Raw genomic sequence first — 14,948 nt, forward strand, 5'->3', positions numbered from 1 at the left:
CTACTAAAAATACAAAAATTAGCCAAGTGTGATGACAGGTGCCTGTAGTCCCAGCTACTCGGGAGGCTGAGGCAGGAGAATGGCGTGAACCCAGGAGGCAGAGCTTGCAGTGAGCCGAGATCACGCCACAGAATTCCAGCCTGGGTGACAGAGCGAGACTCCGTCTCAAGAAAAAAAAAAAAAAAAAATTAACACACGATAGTTAGAGATCCACCTGCCATATTTCCTCATTGATGAAAAAAAGAGAAATGAGCTCTCTGTCATTCAGATGAATATTAGTCATGAGAAGAAAAGCACCAGCGAAGCTATTTATGGAAAATCAAAAACACATCGACTACAAATTGCCTTTCCCACATTGTTTTCTATCCAAAAAGACAGTGGGTCATTTCATATCCCATTGCTCAGGGAAGTTGTTAAAAATTATGGAATTTGTGAATTACCCCGTTAGAACAGGTTGTAGAATGGTGTTTCTCAAAATTTAATCTGCTCTAATGCAGATTTCTGCTCTCAGTCCCCTTGCGGTAGGCAGCTATAATGGCCCCCCAGAGAGGCCCACATCCTAATCCCTAAAACCGGTGAATATGCCTGGTTACAAGGCAAAAAGGACTTTGCAAATGTGATTAAGCAAAGGATCGTGAGATGGGGATATTCTCCCGATGATCTGGCTTGGCCCCATGTTATCACAAGGGTCCTTATAAGTGAAAAAGGAGTAGCAGTGCCAGAGTGAGGAGTGAGGAAGACTCTGCAGCCATTGCTGGACTTGAAGACGGAGGAAGGGGCTGTGAGCCCGGGAATGCAAGTGCCCTCTAGGAACTGGAAAAGGCAAGAAAATGGATTCTGCCCCAGACCCTCGGGGAGGAGTGCAGACCTGCCAACCCTCATGTCAGGCTTCCGATCTCCAGAAGCGTAAGGTAATAAGTGTTGTTTTAAGCCAACAAATTTGTAATAAAGTGTTACAGCAGCCACAGGAAACTAACGCACCAGTGAGTAGGAGTGGGGCAGGGAATGTGGCAGTTGGTGCACTCCTTAGCATAACAATAAAGAACACCAGTGCTAGAGGCAGTCTGTCTGAGTTTGAATCCTGGCTCCCCACCTCACTCTCCTCTCCCTCTGGCTCTGCACCCCACTCCAGGTGGTTTTCATCATTTCATCACCAAGTCTGCTCTCCTCTGTGCCGAGCTTTCAGGCCTCCTCTTACTGGACACGGTGGTGTTTGGCCAAGTTGGTCTCTTTCCTCCTCCTTGAAACACCCGCTTGACTCTCTTGCTTCTCCTCCCAGCTCGCTTCTTTCTCCTTCTCAGTCTCCTTTGCTGGCCCCTTCCCAGCTCCTTAATTTCTGAACACTGGAGAGCCCTGGGGTGCAGTCTCCAGTCCTCTTCTTTATCTACATGCACTTTCTCAGTGATCCCATCCAGTCACACACCACCTGTATTAGTTTTCTAATGCTGCATAACAAGTAACCCCTAAACTAGAAGCTTAAAACAACATGCACTTATTGTCTCACAATTTCTGTGGGTCACGGGTCCAGGCACAGTTTAACTGGGCCCTTTGTTCAGGGCCTCTCACAAGGCCACATCCAATCCCTGGGCTGGGGCTGGAGTCTCATCAGAAGGCTTCACTGGAGAAGAGTCACTTCTGTGCTCACTCACATGGCTCTTGTCAGGTTTCAGTTCCTCAAGGGTCGTTGGACTGAGAGCCAACAGCTTCCAAATTTATATGCTCAGCTCAGGATCATTCCTGAACTCAGATCTACATGAAGTCTCCATTTAGATGACTGATAGACATGAGAAATGGGTGTGTCAAAAACAGCTGTTGCTCTTCCTGCCAACCTGCCTTACCCACAGCCTTCCTCCATTTTTCTACTAAATTAGGGCAAAAACCTTGGGGTCATCCTTGACTCCTCTTTCTTTCACACCCTACATCGGTTGACAAGAAATCCCATTGATTTTGCCTTCCGTCTAATCCTGAATGTAACCACTATTCAGCACCTCCCCTCTTAGCACCCTGGTCAAAACCACTCTTGTCTGGGTTACTGCAACAGCTGACCAACTGCTTTACCTCCATTCTCAACCCCCAGCCAGAGTGATACGTTTAAGACACGCTTGTCCAACCCACAGGCTGCATGCAGCCCAACACAAATTCATGAACTTTCTTAAAACATCATGAGATTTTTTCACGTTTGTTTTAGCTCATGAGCTGTCATTCGTGTTAGTGCATTCTATGTGTGGCCCAAGTCAGTTCTTCTTCCAGTCTGGCCCAGGGAAGTCAAAAGATTGGACGTCCCTGTTTTAAGACATCCTGTATGCCACTAATTTTTAGGATACATATTTAAAAATATTTTAACATCCCTGAAATCAAGATACACTTTAATTGGCAGTGACTTTTCTCTGTTAGTGATACTGGAAATAATTGGGCATCTTACAGTCGTCAGCACAATAGATTTGATAGGGAACACTAAGTCACATCATGTTGCTTCTCTGCAGAACCCCCAATGGCTTCTCATTTCACACAGCATGAAAGTCAGAGTCCTCGCCACACTCTGCAAAGCCCACCATGTCAGGCCCTGGCTGCCCTCTGACCGCAACTGCATGCTGACCCCAGCCCCAGTGGTTCCTTGCACTCCTCTGGCTTTGTGGGCACGTTCCTGCCTCACTCTGTCCTGCTCCTGGTCTTTGCTCCATGTCACCTTCACAGCAGGGCCTACTCTGACCATGCTGTTTAAAACTGCAATGCCCCCCTCACCCCCAGCACTCCAGTGTTTGCCTCGGGAGTTGATTGTAGAGTCCACCCCACCTAAAAACCCTCCCTGTTTCTAGGAGGACACTAACAAACTTTCAGCACATGCTAGGCGTCAATCAATAGATCTTTCCCTTTCTCCCCATAATACATGAGAGTTTGAAACAAAGAGTAAAACTTACTTGAGGCCACAAAATGACCTGGTAGCAATGACCAGCACTCTAGCCCGAGGAAGCACCTCTTCTGAATGTAAGCATTTACAAGCCTGCATTTGATAATGCTGAAGAGGTTTGTGTAACAGCTGCAGGCACCATCTGGTCCAGAGATCTTGACCTTATCGATCATCATCGAATCCTGTTGCTAGTTTAAGCTGCATTCTCAAAACACGCAGCAAAGACCCCTATATACTTTAGTGGCAATGCAGACTCACCTTTCAAAGAATCAAGACTGGCCAAGCATGGTGGATCACGCCTGTAATCCCAGCACCTTGGGAGGCCAAGGCAAGTAGATCACCTGAGATCAAGAGTTTGAGACCAGCCTGGCCAACATAGCGAAACCCCATCTCTACTAAAAATACAAAAATGAGTTGGGCGTGGTGGCATGCACCAGTAATTCCAGCTACTTGGGAGACTGAGGCGGGAGAATCACTTGAACTCGGGAAGCGGAGGTTGCAGCAAGCTGAGATCGTAGCACCTCACTCCAGCCTGGGTGACAGAGTGGGACTCCATCTCAAAAAAAAAAAAAAAGACAACGATGACTGTGCAGAATTTTCTAGAATATTCTGGTTTCCCTAGCACTCCGACAGATTATTGTAAACTCCTTACAAGAGGAGTCAGAGATGGGATTTAATGAAATGTTCCAGATAGCACAGTGTAGTTTTGTGAGAGTTAAGTGCAAGTGTTATGAATCACAGCATCCACCAGAACTGAAGTCTACGCTGCAAGTGCTTCTGTCCAGGCCTCTGTGTTTAATCTGCATTCCAAATGCAGCGTGCGCCATCTCCAGGATGCCAGAGGTACAGCCTTTTACAAAGCCATGGAAAAGGGACTGACTCTCACCTTAAGGATGGAGTCCTTGGTTGTAGCATGGTCTTGCTGACTTAGGTGCATCTGGTGATGTGAGTTCGTCAGGGAGGAGCATGGTGGATTTGGAAAATATTTGAGCTTTGGAGACAGAAAGATGCAGATTTCAGTTCCTGCCCCACTGTTTATTAGCTGTGTGACCTTGGACCTCATTAGAATGGGCTTTGTAATGTGTGTTCTTTTAAAAACAGAGGAGATTAATAGCCCTAAAAACAAGACACTGTGAAACAAAACAAGACACTGAAAAAATATACTTTATGAATGAAAATTATAGTAATGAGGCTGGGAGTGGTAGCTCATGCCTGTAATCTCAGCACTTTGGGAGGCCGAGGCAGATGGATCACTTGAGGTCAGGCGTTCAAGACCAGCCTGTCCAACATGGTGAAACCCTGTCTCTACTAAAAATACAAAACATTAACTGGGCGTGGTGGTGGGTGCCTGTAATCCCAGCTACTCCAGAGGCTGAGGCAGGAGAATTGCTTGAACCCGGGAGGTGAAGCTTGCAGTGAGCCGAGATCTCACAGGGGATCCCTTAGCCTGGGCAACAGAGCAAGACTCCATCTCAAAAAGAAAAAAAGAAAATTATAGTAATGAAAACAGAAATCTAATTGGATTCGTTAATAGAATAGCAGATTAAATTGTGGCTAAAGAAACAATGTGCGAACTAGAAGATAAATGTGAGAAGGTGGTCCTGGAACACAGCTCAGAGATCTAAAGAGATGGAAGATATAGAAGAAGAGACATGGAGAATAGGATGACAAAATCCTATAGGAGTAGAAGGTATCTAATTCTGTAGAAATAAAATAGACAATTTTTAAAACAGTAAGTGAGAACAGAGGTAGTGAGAGGGAAATAAGAAATAATATTGGGCAAAGGAACATTGATGATTCAAACAATGAACTGAAGAGTTTAGAAATGAGCGCGTTAGAAGAAGAGTTTAGAAAACAGCGCAGAACCAAAATAATGAAGAGCAGTATCCAGGAAGGCAGAGAGAACACTGGAATCTTATTTCTCCTTCTAGTCTGGAGGAGGGCAGAAGTATTAACTTTATATTTACAAATTAAATATACAAGTTAAAAACTGAAGAGTAATCACCTGGGAGAGAAAAGAATAGCCCCTCCCATCCAGGAGCCAGCTTGTTACTCACAGCTGGGCCTGGGTGTTCTCCTATTGAACAACCAACCACCAAGCATCCACATGATGAGGCCCCTCTGTTACATGAAAGATGGAGCCAAAAATGAGACCACCCTGCCACCATACCTGGACACAGACCAAACGTGAACACTGTCCAACTCCCCACCCCTGAAATTCCCAGACACCCCGTCCTGGCTGAGCCAAGCCTGGCTTCATTAAGCCCTCCCCAGCCCACACCTGGGCCTTTCTAACCCCTCTACACATTCTCCCTTGCTGCATCAAGTGATAACCCAATCTGTTCAGCCTTAGGGGAGCTCTGATGGCCTTTGCAGTGCATTGACAGAGTAAAATAACTAAGCAGAATATGTGACTTCCAAGGTAGAGAAAAAAGTATTCCAAAATGCAGGTTAGACACCTAAAAAATGATGAATCCAATAAAAGAAAAACAAGTTGGGAAGAATGCACATTTCATAATATCTAGAAAACACAAGATTAGATGGTGGGAAATAAGTCCAAGCATCCCATTAGTCACAATAAATACTAGCAGATCCATTCAGATTGCTAAAAAACACATTTCCTAATCTAGCTATGTGGCGTTACAGGAGACACAGCTAGATCATCAAAAGTTAGAAAGTCAAGGGAAGGAAAACAATATCCTAGGCAAATATCCACCAAAAGAAAGTGCATGATACTAAGATCTGACGAATTATACTTTAGGCAGAAAACTTTTTTTAGGGATAAAGAGAATCATTGCATAGCGTAAGAGGAACATACAACAATTTAGCCACAAAACACATGAAGCAAAATTGGACAGACTTGAAAGACGAACAAATTGAAACCATGATGGAAGATTTTAATACCCCATCTCACAGAAAATAACAGACCGATCAGACCGTAAGTCAGGCCGTGAAAAGATCTGTTCTGAACAACACAGTCAATTAGGATGAGCAGACGCTCCTACATCGAATTTTATGCACCATATTTATGGATAATATGAATGTCTCTATTGAAAAGCCAAAAGGATCTACAAACTGTCACAACTATGAAGATTGCTCCGAAATGTCACCACATACGAAATCAATATCCCAAACCAGTAGATTTCCTCCATACCAGCAACACCCAGTGACAAAGAAAGATCATCTTCAGAATATAAAGCCACAAGGTACCTAAAAATAAGTTGACCAATGTGTATAAGAGCTTAAGGGAGACGTTTATAGAATGTCATTGAAGGCATGAAGAAAAATGAGAGAAATGGCATGTTTTGGGGTGGAAAACTCAGTTTTCCAAAGATGGCGATTCTCTCCAAATTGATCTGTAAAATCAACCCAATTATGAGAAAATTCCAAAGAGTCCTTTTTCCCCTAAACTTGACCAGCTGATCCTAAAAGTCATATGAAAGGAAAAGCAACCAAGAATAGCTCAGGCAGCTTTGAACAAGAGGATAAGGCAGGACCTACCCTCGCTGCATTGATGTTTAATTGCTACGTTAGTAAGCATGGTATTGGTGCAGAAATAAACACACCAATAGAACAAAATACAGAAGCTGGGACAAGATGTGTGTGTATATGTTAATTATACAAGACAAAGTGGCATTAGAGGAAAGCCAGAAAAAAAATAAATTATTTAATAAACACTGTTGGGACAATTAGTTATCCATTTATCCAGAGAAAATTTGATCCCTTCCTTACTCCACAGAAAATAAATTTTAGATACTTCAATTTAGAATATTTAAAATTTTCGTATTTGCATTTTTCCTAAATGCAAATAGGAAAGATTTTAAGGTTTTAGAAGAAAATACAAGAGAAAATGTTAATGAAATCGGGGCAGAAAGGGATTTAAAAAAGAAACGCACACAAACAATAAACAAAATGCACAATCCTAGCAAGCAGGATTGTTGAAGTGAGTAACCACATACCTGCTCTGTCCCTCTGTCCTGAGTTCAGGTGTGGATGGAGGAGTGTGCGCTGTCCAGCGTGCTGCAGACACACCTGCGGGAGGACCACAAGGGCACCATCCGCGGCGTCTTGGGCCGACTGGGCGGCCTCACTGAAGAGTGAGTACAGCTCCCTGAAGGCCCAGGGCTTTGTGTCCTGCATGATGCTCCATCCAGCCTCAGTGTCCTCATCTGTACAGTGGGCACGCTGACTGCCCCTCGGCTTCCTTTGAATGTAAATGACTTAACGTTTCTTAGCCTCGATTTCCTCATCTATAAAATGGGCTAATGATATCTATTTGATAGAGTTGTCTGTCATAGGAACTTTTTTAAACAGCTTTTTTCATGTATAGTTTACATATATTTATTTTACAAGTACAATTCAATGATTGTTAGTAAATTTTACAGAGTTCTACCCCATCACCACAATCCAAATTTAGAACATTTCTATCACCCCAAAAATTGCTACAACGCAATTGTAAAAGATTTCTTGTGCCCAATTGCAGCCACTCCCCAATTTGTTATCAGTTTTTATATTCATTTTTCAAATTTTTGCTATAACAATTCGTGCAATATGGTCTTTCCAATTTGCTGGAAAGTATTTTTTTCCTTCTTTCATATGAGAAAAAAATATATATTATATATATAATTTATATACATTTTATATATATTTATATATATTTTATATATATTTATATATTATATATATTTATATTTATATATTTATATATATTTTATATATATATATATTTTTTTCTTTTTTCTCGAGACAGACTCTCGCTCTGTCGTCCAGGCTAGTGTCCAGTGGTGCAATCTTGGCTCACTGCAACTTCCCTCTGCCTCCCGGGTTCAAGTGATTCTCCAGCTCCAGCCTCCCGAGTAGCTGGGATTACAGGTGCCCACCATCATGCCTGGCTAAGTTTTGTATTTTTTGTAGAGATGGGGTTTCACCATGTTGGCCAGGCTGGTCTCAAACTCCTAACTTCAAATGATCCACCCACCTCAGCCTTCCAAAGTGCTAGGATTACAGGCGTGAGTCACCATGCCCAGTCGAGAAAAAAATGTTTGATATAGCTATTTTTTAGTTTTATTTTTCAACTTTTATTTTAGATTCAGAGGGCACATGTGCAGATTTGTTACAAAGGTATATTGCGTGATGCTGAGGATTGGGGTACAGCTCCCATCACCCAGGTAGTGGACTCAGCACCCCATAGGTAGTTTTTTAACACTTGGCCCCCTCTTGTAGTCCCCAGGGTCTTTTGTTCCCATCCTTGTATCTATAGGTGCCCAATGTTTAGCTCCCACCTATAAGTGAGAACATGCAGTATTTGGTTTTCTGTGTCTACATTAGTTTCCTTAGGATAATGGCTTCCAGCTGCATCCATGTTACTGCAAATAACATGATTTCATTATTTTTTATGACTGCATAGTATTCCATGGTGTATATATACCATTTCTTTATCCAGTCCACCATTGATGAACACCTAGGTTGATTCCGTGTCTTTGCTATCATGAATAGCGCTGCAATGAACATATAAGTACATGTGTCTTTTTGGTAGAATTTATTTTCAATTTATTTTCTTTCAGGTATCGATATAACTATTTTTTAGTTGCCCAGCCCTTTGCAGAAAACAAATTGTGCATACCATCAAGAAGCAGGTGTCTAGCTATGGAATTGGATAATACAAGGGAAACATCAGAACAGGATGGAGGCTGGGTGTGGTGGCTCACTTCTGTAATCCCAGCACTTTGGGAGGCTGAGGTGGGCAGATCGCCTGAGCTCAGGAGTTCAAGACCAACCTAGGCAGCATGGTGAAACCCTGTCTCTACTAAAACACAAAAAATTAGCTGGGCATGGTGGCGGGTGCCTGTAATCCCAGCTACTTGGGAGACTGAGGCACGAGAATTGCTGGAGCCCCAGAGGCGGAGGTTGCAGTGAGCTGAGATCGCACCATTGCACTCCAGCCTGGGCTACAGAGTGAGACTCCATCTCAAAAACAAATAAACAAACAAACAAAGAAGAGGATGGAAACATAAGTAGGCTCAGACCAGGGACACCTGGTGAGCCATACTGAGGACAACAGAGAGCGATTGGGGAATTTGTCTAGCCTGAAAACCTGTGTCTTTTAATTGCATTAATGTTTAGTCCATTTATGTTTAATGTAAATCCTCATGCTGATATATATTTGGGTTTTCATATCAGTTTATGAAAATTCTCAGATGTTTTCCCTTTAGATCTTCCCCTGCCTATTCTCTCCCTCCTCTCTTTCTGGGACTCCAGTGACAGGATTTATGAGGCTTTTCCACTTTATCCCATATGTCTCTTACGTGCTACTCTGTATTTTTGATTCTTTTCTTCTCTGTGGTTCAGCATGGATATTTTCCTTTGAGGTATGTTCCAGCCACTCTCTCTTCAGCCATATTTTATCAGGTGCTAAACCCATCTCCTGAGTTGTTCATGTCAGTTATTGTGTTCTCAGTTCTAGGATGTCCATTTGATTCCTTGTATAGTTTCCAGTTATCTGCTGAAATTCTTCGTCTTATCATTTAATTTCTGGAACATATTAATCATAATTTAGTGTAAAGGTTGTGTCTGACGATTCTGTTTTCTGATATCTCGTGGGCATGTTTCTATTGTCTGTTTTTCTCTTTATTTTTAAATTCTCATCTGGGTATTTTTATTGGGTGATGACCACTAAGCATGAGAAATTGTAGATAATTTAAGACTTCAAATGATATGATCTTCTTCCACAGAGGATTTATGTTACTTCTAGAAGGAATTTCGGATGGTGGAAGATTTACTCCACCCATGTTGGAATTTAGCTGATTCTGAATTAGGTCTTAGTGGGGAATGACTTTTATTCCCAGGATGAAGGCACCCACCAAAAAGCCTGGAGCATTTGCCAGCCTCTTCTTGGCACCTGACTGTCAGACCTCTGTTCACCTCTCAGCCTCTCAGCAGACACCTCAAGTTATACAACCAAATGTTGAACCTCTCTGGCAGGCTGAGTTTTTTTACATGAATCACTGAAATAGGAACTCAAAAACAGCTCAAGATTTCAGCTTTGGATGTGCTGATTTAGAGTCATGCCATTAATTCTAGTGGCTGCATACATGCCATAGGCTGCTGTACACATGCATTGGACAACCAGGCAGGATGTGATGAGGTTAAAAAATTAATAGACAAGCAGATGGCGGCGTGGTGCCCAGGGAGCACCCATGCCTAAGAGGATGGCAGCAGAGGGCGGTGATTCCAACCTGCTTCCTTTTGGAGGGGCTTCTTGTGGGCTGTGGCTGTTTGGGGAGCTTGTCACTGGCTTCGTGAAGCCAAGAGCATTGACCCCACCCCTCACCTGCTTTCCTCAAAGGTCCACGCGGTGTGTCCTGCAGGGGCATGACCTGCTGTTGTGCTCGGCCCTCCGGAGGCTGGCACTCCGCGGCAACGCCCTGGCCACCCTGACGCAGATGCGGCTATCGGGGAAGAAGCACCTCCTGCAGGAGCTGCGGGAACAGCGTGCACTGGAGCAGGGGTCCTCCCAGTGCCTGGACGAGCATCAGTGGCAGCTGCTCAGGGCCCTGGTAAGACCAGCATGGTGGCCCCACCCATTCCAGACAGGCGGTGCCCCTGCAGCAGGCCCCAGCTTCCAGCAGGTTTGCCAGAACCGGAATCCTATCACCCTTGGTGCTGCAGGGTGCGGTATTCATTCGCCGGGGCTGCCATAGCAAGGTCCCACAGACCGGGCAGCTTACACTGCACACATTTCCCTGCTCACCATCCTGGAGGCCAGAATTCCGAGATCAGGGTGTGGGCAGGGCCGCTTTGATTCTGAGACCGCCCTCCCTGGCTTGTAGATGACTGTCTTCAACCTGTGTCCTCCAGGTCCTTCCTCTGTGGGTGTCCCATCTCTTCTTATAAGGACACCAGGCATATTGGATCAAGGCCCACGTTAATGACCTCACTTGACCTTAATCACCTCCTCAAAGGCACTATCCACTTACCTCCCATTTTGAGGTACTTGGGGTCAGGGCTTCAACATATGAATTTTGAGAGGACACAATTTAACCATAACAAGTGGAGACAATGGAGCCCCCGTAGGGGCCACCCATGTACCAAAAGTTTTTAGTATCACTGATATAATGAGAAATATATACTGGAAAAACCATACGGAATCAGAGGGGGACAGGTGCAGTTGTCATTGGGGGTGTGGTAGAGAAGGCCTCTGTGGTCTCTTTGAAGTGTAATAACAGACCGAAAGAATTAGTAAGTTGTAGAGCTGGGAGTTACACCCAGGTAGGCTGGCTCCAGGCCTCCTGCATGTAGCCACCAAGCTCTGGGAGCAGCTGCTGCTCTTTGACCCACGAATGAGGCACAAGCCCACAGTCTCTTTAGCTCTATCCAGGAGAGCTCCGAGGAGCAGGCAGGACTCACGGACCTCGCTTCAGCCCCGCTCACTTCTTTCTCTCTTATTTCTACAAATAAAGGCAGTCCTCAGGGCCCCGTGTGCCCTGCCTCAGCTCCTGTGATATCCCAAGAGACTCACATCTGACTTCAAAACCTGGCTCTGCTGTGTGACTTTAGAAAGTTACTTTACTTCTCTGAGCCTTCGTGTCCTCCTCAGTGCTAGTGTTCAGGTCTCATGATGTTCTAGAAGGAAGAGCAAGGCCCCCCATCTTGTGAGGGGCCATAGATGGTACTGGGCACGCAGTTGATGCTCAATAAATGCCCTTTTTCTGGGGACACAGACACCTAACAGACACCTAACCTCATCCATTGATTTTTGCAAGCCCAGAGGCCACCTCTTTCTGCCCTTTCTCCATCCCTTTTCCAACCCCTGGGCCCTGGATAGGACCAGCCCCACATCCCAGTCCTGGCCAGAGCTTCTTTGTGAGAGGAGCACTGGCCCCTGCTCCCAGTCCTTTCCCTCCCAGGAGGCGCGTGTGCTGGAGGAGGCCAGCCGGTTGGAGGAGGAAGCACAGCAGACACGGCTGCAGCTCCTGCAGCGGCTCCTGGCCGAGGCCCAGGAGGTGGGGCAGCTTCTGCAGCAGCACGTGGAGTGCGCCATTGGGCAGGCGCTGCTGGTGCACGCACGGAATGCAGCCACCAAGAGCCGGGCCAAGGACAGGGATGACTTCAAGGTATGCACTGACCTCTGTCCCTGGGGACACCGAGGGCAAGAATGTTCAGGGTAGGGTCCATGCCTGGGTCTGCTCCTTGCCACACCGTTCATGGAGCTTGTGGCCTAGTAGACTTTGCCTGACTTCTCCATGACTTGATTTTCTCATCTGTAAGGTGGGATCTTCTCCCTCGCAGAATGGGGAGGAGCAGTCGCAGCAGATCACCGGTTCTCCTCCTGCTGTTAGGCCCTGCGCCGCCGCATCATCCTGAGCACTGGCTCTGTCTTTCCAGCAGCACTGAGTGAGACGTGGTGTCACCCAGAGCCACACAGCTGGTCAGTGGCAGAACCGGGATCCGAACCCAAATCCCTCTCTCAGAAAGAGAGACGTGTGCTTTCCCTGCCCCTGGCCGCCTCTGCTGAGACATTAGAGCTTTCCGGAGTTCATCCTGACAGCTGAGCAATGCCGCTAAAAATCAGTTCAGCTTGAGTAGACAGTGGTTTAACTCCTTATACTGACAATAATCATAAATAATAGTGATAAAAATGATAACAGTGAGAAGTCACATTGGCGTTGCACTTAAGTCTAACTAAGTGCTTCTTCCTACCTCGTCTTGTTGGATTTTCCCCACAATCCTTGCATGGTCAGGATCATTTTTCTTCCCGTTGGGAAAAAGAGGCCTACGATTGGGCAAATGATACATTTCCAGCCTCCAACCTAGTGAGTGGCAGCGCTGGGGCTGCAGGAGAATGACCAGCATACACGCTGCGCCTGCCTGGTGCCTCCCTTACAAGCTGTAAGGAGACGTAGGGCACCCCTTACAGCACCTCGCTCGCTGCAGGCCACTGTAGGCAGGGTGTCTGCGGCTGGGAGACAGCAGCAGGTTACAGCTCTGTGCCCAGCAGGCAGCCCTGGCATCGGGAAGTGCAGGAGCCCTTCCAGGAGCCCTCCAAGGGGTTCCTTTCATCTCAGTAAAACGAGTCACTTTGCGTGTCTGTGCAGCGAAGAGGCTGGACCCACATTTCTGCAACACCCTGTCTTATTCTAAATATCTCACATCTGCCTCAGATTATCCAAACAATTAGGGCCGTGCCTGGCTGGTGATATTGGGAATGTCACCCTGTCCCTAGAATTGTCCACATGTTACCTAATAGTAAATGCTCGCTGCATGAAAATGGAATAAGATATAAGGGTGTCGTATTTTGTCCTCAGCTTTCCAGAGGGATTTTGAGTCAAGATTGGAAAATGAGTACCACCAGAACTTCACAATTACAAAAAAGTAAAAGTAAAGTCAGGCCGAGCGCGGTGGCTCACGCCTGTAATCCCAGCACTTCGGGAGGCCAAGGCTGGCAGATCATGAGGTCAGGAGTTCGAGACCAGCCTGGCCAACACAGTGAAACCCCGTCTCTACTAAAAATACAAAAATTAGCTAGGTATGGTGGTGTGCACCTGTAATCCCAGCTACTTGGGAGGCTGAGGCAGGAGACTCACTTGAACCTGGGAGGCGGAGGTTGCAGTGAGCCAAGATCACACCACTGCACTCCAGCCTGGGTAACATAGCTAGACTCTGTCTAAAAAACAAACAAACAAACAAACAAAAAACAAAAAAGCATTGAGTTTAGTTTCTAGAAGAATGGTCATTTATTCAGCCTGTATTCAGGGGCTTTCCTGGAACACTAGCGCAAATGTGTGTGCCGATGGGTACGGGGAGACTGGCCAGAAAAAAACTGAGGAGGAGGAGAGAAGGGGTGGCCAAGGATGGAAGGCCTGGTGAAGGGAGGAGAGGTGGGTGCAAAGTGGGGTGTCTGCCACTTTACTGTGGCAGTAAGGCAGGTGCACACAGGATGTGAAGATGTGGGTGGGCTTGCTGACCTTCGGGGAGAGAGGATGGGAGCTCCTGATAGGAAGTGCAAGGCTGGAGCCCAGGTCCTTGGAGGGGTGGAGTGGGAGCCCCCTTTGCAGATAGGGCAGAGGAGAAGGAAAGAACCATTGGCAGTAAGGGATGAGCAGGGGCTCGGGAGTTAGAAGAGCAGCTCAGACCTGCACTGCCACCCCGGGCTGTACTGTCTAGTCACCTCCGCAGCCTCTGCTCCACACCTGTGTGCTCAGGTACCTTTCTCAGATGCTGTGGTGAGAGTAAGTGGGTATTTTTTCTTACCCAAAGCCTAGCACCATCCAATAAATATTTGCGGAAATGGGGATGAGCTTTTCTGGCTTTTGCCCATCCTCTTATGAGGAAAAGAATGATAACTTTGTCAGTGCACAACCAACACATGCCCAATGATGGGATGTCTCAGGGTCTCCTGTCTTTTCTACTTTGGTCTGAAGATGTATCGTAGAAATGCATGTAGCTGCAAGTAACATGGCTCAAAGAAATAGAAGTTACCCCATAACACAAGAAATGGGGAGGTGCGTGACCCAGGCTGCCACAGTGGCTTTGTGATGTGACCGAGGACGAGGGTCTTTCTTTCTGACCCTGCATTCTTGCTGTTAATTTGTTGCTTCATAGTCTTAAAATGGCCACTGTCACTCCAGATGTCAGTCCTGCATTCCAGGCCGGAGGAGGGAACAGCAGTCTTTCACCTGCTGGTCCTCCACCTTAATGTTTAGAAACGGAAGGCCTCGGCCGGGCGTGGTGGCTCATGCCTGTACTCCAAGTACTTTGGGAGGCCGAGGTGGGCAGATCACCTGAGGTCAGGAGTTTGAGACCAGCCTGGCCAACATGGCAAAACCCCATCTCTCCTAAAAATACAAAAAATTAGCCAGGCCTGGTGGTGCTTGCCTATAATCCCAGATACTTGGGAGACTGAGGCAGGAAAATCACTTGAACCTGGGAGATGGAGGTTGCAGTGAGCCGAGATTGTGCTCCAGCCTAGGCAACAGAGTGAGTCTCCATCTCAAAAAAAAAAAAAAAAAAAAAAAAGGTGCGGGGAAGGCCTCTTAGCCGA

At 46.1% G+C, this 14,948-nt stretch overlaps 1 protein-coding gene across 22 annotated transcripts in view; it reads left to right on the forward strand.

The window, feature by feature from the left end:
• EVC (EvC ciliary complex subunit 1) overlaps positions 1-14,948 on the forward strand; it is a 119,143-nt gene that overhangs the window by 75,517 nt on the left and 28,678 nt on the right. For 15 of the 22 annotated variants that reach the window (XM_063809336.1, XM_054682725.2, XM_054682728.2 and 12 more), the window contains exons 13-15: positions 6,896-7,005; positions 10,254-10,464; positions 11,800-12,021. In XM_063809336.1, the coding sequence (XP_063665406.1) occupies positions 6,896-7,005; positions 10,254-10,464; positions 11,800-12,021 (543 nt within the window). Of the gene's footprint in view, positions 1-687; positions 828-6,895; positions 7,006-10,253; positions 10,465-11,799; positions 12,022-12,175; positions 14,947-14,948 lie in introns of those variants that run through there. The other 7 variants (XM_517090.9, XM_009447305.5, XM_063809342.1 and 4 more) reach the window with 5 other exon arrangements.

Source organism: Pan troglodytes, chromosome 3 (genome assembly GCF_028858775.2).
Source record: "Pan troglodytes isolate AG18354 chromosome 3, NHGRI_mPanTro3-v2.0_pri, whole genome shotgun sequence".
NCBI lineage: Eukaryota > Metazoa > Chordata > Mammalia > Primates > Hominidae > Pan > Pan troglodytes.